At 40.7% G+C, this 3,951-nt stretch overlaps 1 protein-coding gene across 1 annotated transcript; it reads right to left on the bottom strand.

Moving 5' to 3' along the window:
- Positions 1 to 1,029: 1,029 nt before the first annotated feature.
- Positions 1,030 to 1,827, bottom strand: LOC134944029 (cyclin-dependent kinase 5 activator 1-like). Its single transcript, XM_063932569.1, has one exon. The coding sequence runs from the start codon at positions 1,825 to 1,827 to the stop codon at positions 1,030 to 1,032; it is 798 nt and encodes a 265-aa protein (XP_063788639.1).
- Between the last annotated feature and the right edge of the window lie 2,124 nt (positions 1,828 to 3,951).

Raw genomic sequence — 3,951 nt, forward strand, 5'->3', positions numbered from 1 at the left:
GGCCTCCAATTCAGTATAGGGGAGGGTGGCACCAAAACATGCCCTTGCTCCGGCCACCTTGGCGCCTAGCTACACCTCTGCTATCTCACATACAGTATTTCTGATATTTATGTATTTATCTCTTTATTTCATATCTATCTAAGGGCAGATTAGATGGGCCAAGATCTTCTTATCTGCCAATAATTTATATGTATCTAAGATGGTGCTACTCCCTAAACTTTTGTACACTTTCCATAATTCACCAGTTCTTCTCCCCTCTGCTCTTTACAGACAGAAAAACTATCTAATTTCTTCCCTGGCTGTGGGACAATGTGTTCCCTCCCTCACGCGCAGGTTCTTGACTCATTTCCCTAATGGTTTGTTGTAACAGTTTCACCGGGTTACTGCTAATCCTTACCGTACTCTTTTAAAAGAAGTGCTAGTATTGTGAGGTTGCAGGGGGAGGAGCTTAGAATTACAATGACAGTAGTTTGAGTGCCAAACTCCAGCTCATCTTGCAATCCCATGGTCCAGCGTCCCACAGCCTGCTTCAGAGAAAATGATTCAATGGTAAGTGACCAAAAATCCTCTTTTTGCAAATTAAGCTGAAAGTTGTCAAAAATGTCTGTCATGGCAAGTCTGACTGCGCATTTAGACTGTTCTAACTTAACAAAAAATGAATATTGCGTTGGTCCATGGTGGCTGTGCCACTACCAATTCTTAAAGAACTGGTAACCCCATCGCCAAGGGGCCACGCCCGATAGCCATGCAATAACAGCCACGGGTGGGTTTCTTTGCCTTAGGTTCCCAAGCCTGAAATTGGGTTTCTTTTGCCTTAGGTTCCCAAGCCTGAAATGGGGTTTCTTTTGCCTTAGGTTCCCAAGCCTGAATTTGAGCTACTTTATGGTTCTCAAGCCAGAGCTGTAGAATTTTCATCAATGCTCACCACAATTACTGTGCACTGTTAGCCTCTACCACCTCTGATGGGAGGCTGATCCACTTTTGAGGCCGCACCGCCGGTTTTGGTAACGGGGCCTGTCCAGTATGATTTTAAGCTGATGTAATATCCTTCTGTCCACCCTCAGCTTTAAGATCCTCAAAGACCTGGGCAAAATACTGGGGGTCAGCATGGAAGCGGAGCATCTTTGCACTCATTAGGTTGATAACATAGAGGCAACGACTCCAAAAGGCTTCCTTCGAGCATTCAACAGGGAACGGCATCAGTGGGTAGGAGAGCTCACTGCCCACGTATGCATAGGATACATACAGACATGTTGATAGACTTGCGATTAGCTCCCACTCGCTGAGCAGCTCGGATGACATGACCTCTCGGCACAGCATGTAGAGAAACGCTAGATTGGTCGGAGTGATGAAACTGACATTCCGCCAGTATTGATAGAGGAAGTTGTCAACAGCGGTTATCCATAGAGCAATATATGTTGGTGATAACTCCACGAATTCTTTACACCTGCGGCAGAGGAACTCCATTAGACAGCTGAACAGGTCGCTGGTCGATGCCTGCACCATATTGGATTTTGCAGGTGAGCGCACTTCCTGGTCTCTACCAGGTTCCTTGTCAGGAGCATCATGTGAGGCCTGTATTAAGGCTGGGAGATCCACACAGGATAGCATGGAATCCTTCCTGCTCTCAGTGATGAGGTGGGTAATGTTGGTTCCACCCATTTTGCCTTGCCTCCTCTTAGACATGAATCTCCTAAAGCGCGCGATGAGCGAACGTCTCTCGGCAGGTCTTGCAGTCTCGCTGTTCTCAGTGCGATGGTTCCTACTTGAGTCCTCATCAGGCCGCCTCGCCTTGCGGCAGCACGGAAATGGCATACAGTTCCACATTCTTATTCAAGGAATGCCAGCAAATCCGGTGTCTGTAATCTGTGGTGAGTCTGATTGTAAAACGTTATCCAATAGCTACGGTCTGTTTCCAGCACGTGACTGATGCTGCCCGGTTCAACACTGGGCAGCAATTGAGTCCAGCAGGTCGTAATCAGAGGTTTTCCCTGCTTACTGTGGCATTGTGACATCACTGTGATGCTACTGAGCTGGTGATTGTGATGCGTTGTTCATGCAAATGAGCTGGTGACTTTTGTGCCTTTATATGAAAATGAGCTACATGTAGGCAATTCAACAAGTGCTGAAAATTGGTTAAAATGTAGAAGGTATTATCCCCTCATTACAGCCCTGTAAGGGAGGGAATATATGTAAAATAAATAAATAATAAGATATTTTGAATAATCTGAGAGATAAATAATTAGTTGAAAATAAAACAAATACAAAATTATTTCCCTTCAGCAATGGATCCATAACGCTTCTCCTACTCTTTCTGTGTTTTAAGAAAAATGATTCTTCCTTTTAATATGAGATAACGTCAGATGCTTTCATGTCTGTGAATGTAACGCTGAGATAATAGCGGGTCACTGGCTATGTCAGCTGGCACTGAAGTAATAATGTAACAGAAACTGAGGGTGTATGGCTGAATATTGGACATTTGGTGGATACATGCGATGGATGCTTAGAATCAGCACCTGATGTATTTTCTTAATAATCTTGTGCCTATCCTTGTTATGTAGTTTCTTTTCTTATATAATGTAGTATTGGTAAAACTGACCCTGTAGGTAAGTGCACAGTGGATCACAGGCTTGTATCCTTCTAATGCGACACACAGTTCAGTGGCTGACTATGTTGCAGTCTGCTGTTTCCTAAAGCATGGCTGCAGGACACATCACACACTTACACTGTCACCCCATATCTATCTCCCTACCTTATATCTATATAGGTCATATCTATCTCATATCTATCTCCCTACCTTATATCTATATAGGTCATATCTATCTCCCTACCTTATATCTATATAGGTCATATCTATCTCATATCTATCTCCCTACCTTATATCTATATAGGTCATATCTATCTCATATCTATCTCCCTACCTTATATCTGTATAGGTCATATCTATCTCCCTACCTTATATCTGTATAGGTCATATCTATCTCATATCTATCTCCCTACCTTATATCTATATAGGTCATATCTATCTCATATCTATCTCCCTACCTTATATCTGTATAGGTCATATCTATCTCATATCTATCTCCCTACATTATATCTGTATAGGTCATATCTATCTCATATCTATGTCCTTACCTTATATCTATATAGGTCATGTATATCTCATATCTATCTCCGTACATTATATCTATATAGGTCATATCTATCTCATATCTATCTCCCTACCTTATATCTATATAGGTCATATCTATCTTTCTACCTTATAGCTGTATAGGTCATATCTATCTCCCTACCTTATATCTGTATAGGTCATATCTATCTCATATCTTTCTCCCTACCTTATATCTGTATAGGTCATTTCTATCTCATATCTATCTCCCTACCTTATATCTATATAGGTCATATCTATCTCATATCTATCTCCCTACCTTATATCTGTATAGGTCATATCTTTCTCCCTACTTTATATCTGTATAGGTCATATCTATCTCATATCTATCTCCCTACCTTATATCTATATAGGTCATATCTATCTCATATCTATCTCCCTACCTTATATCTATATAGGTCATATCTATCTCCCTACCTTATATCTATATAGGTCATTTCTATCTCATATCTATCTCCCTACCTTATATCTATATAGGTCATATCTATCTCATATCTATCTCCCTACCTTATATCTGTATAGGTCATATCTATCTCCCTACCTTATATCTATATAGGTCATATCTATCTCATATCTGTCTCCCTACCTTATATCTATATAGGTCATATCTATCTCATATCTATCTCCCTACCTTATATCTGTATAGGTCATATCTATCTCCCTACCTTATATCTGTATAGGTCATATCTATCTCATATCTATCTCCCTACCTTATATCTATATAGGTCATATCTATCTCATATCTATATCCCTACCTTATATCTGTATAGGTCATATCTATC

The sequence above is a fragment of the Pseudophryne corroboree genome, chromosome 7, assembly GCF_028390025.1.
Source record: "Pseudophryne corroboree isolate aPseCor3 chromosome 7, aPseCor3.hap2, whole genome shotgun sequence".
Lineage (NCBI taxonomy): Eukaryota > Metazoa > Chordata > Amphibia > Anura > Myobatrachidae > Pseudophryne > Pseudophryne corroboree.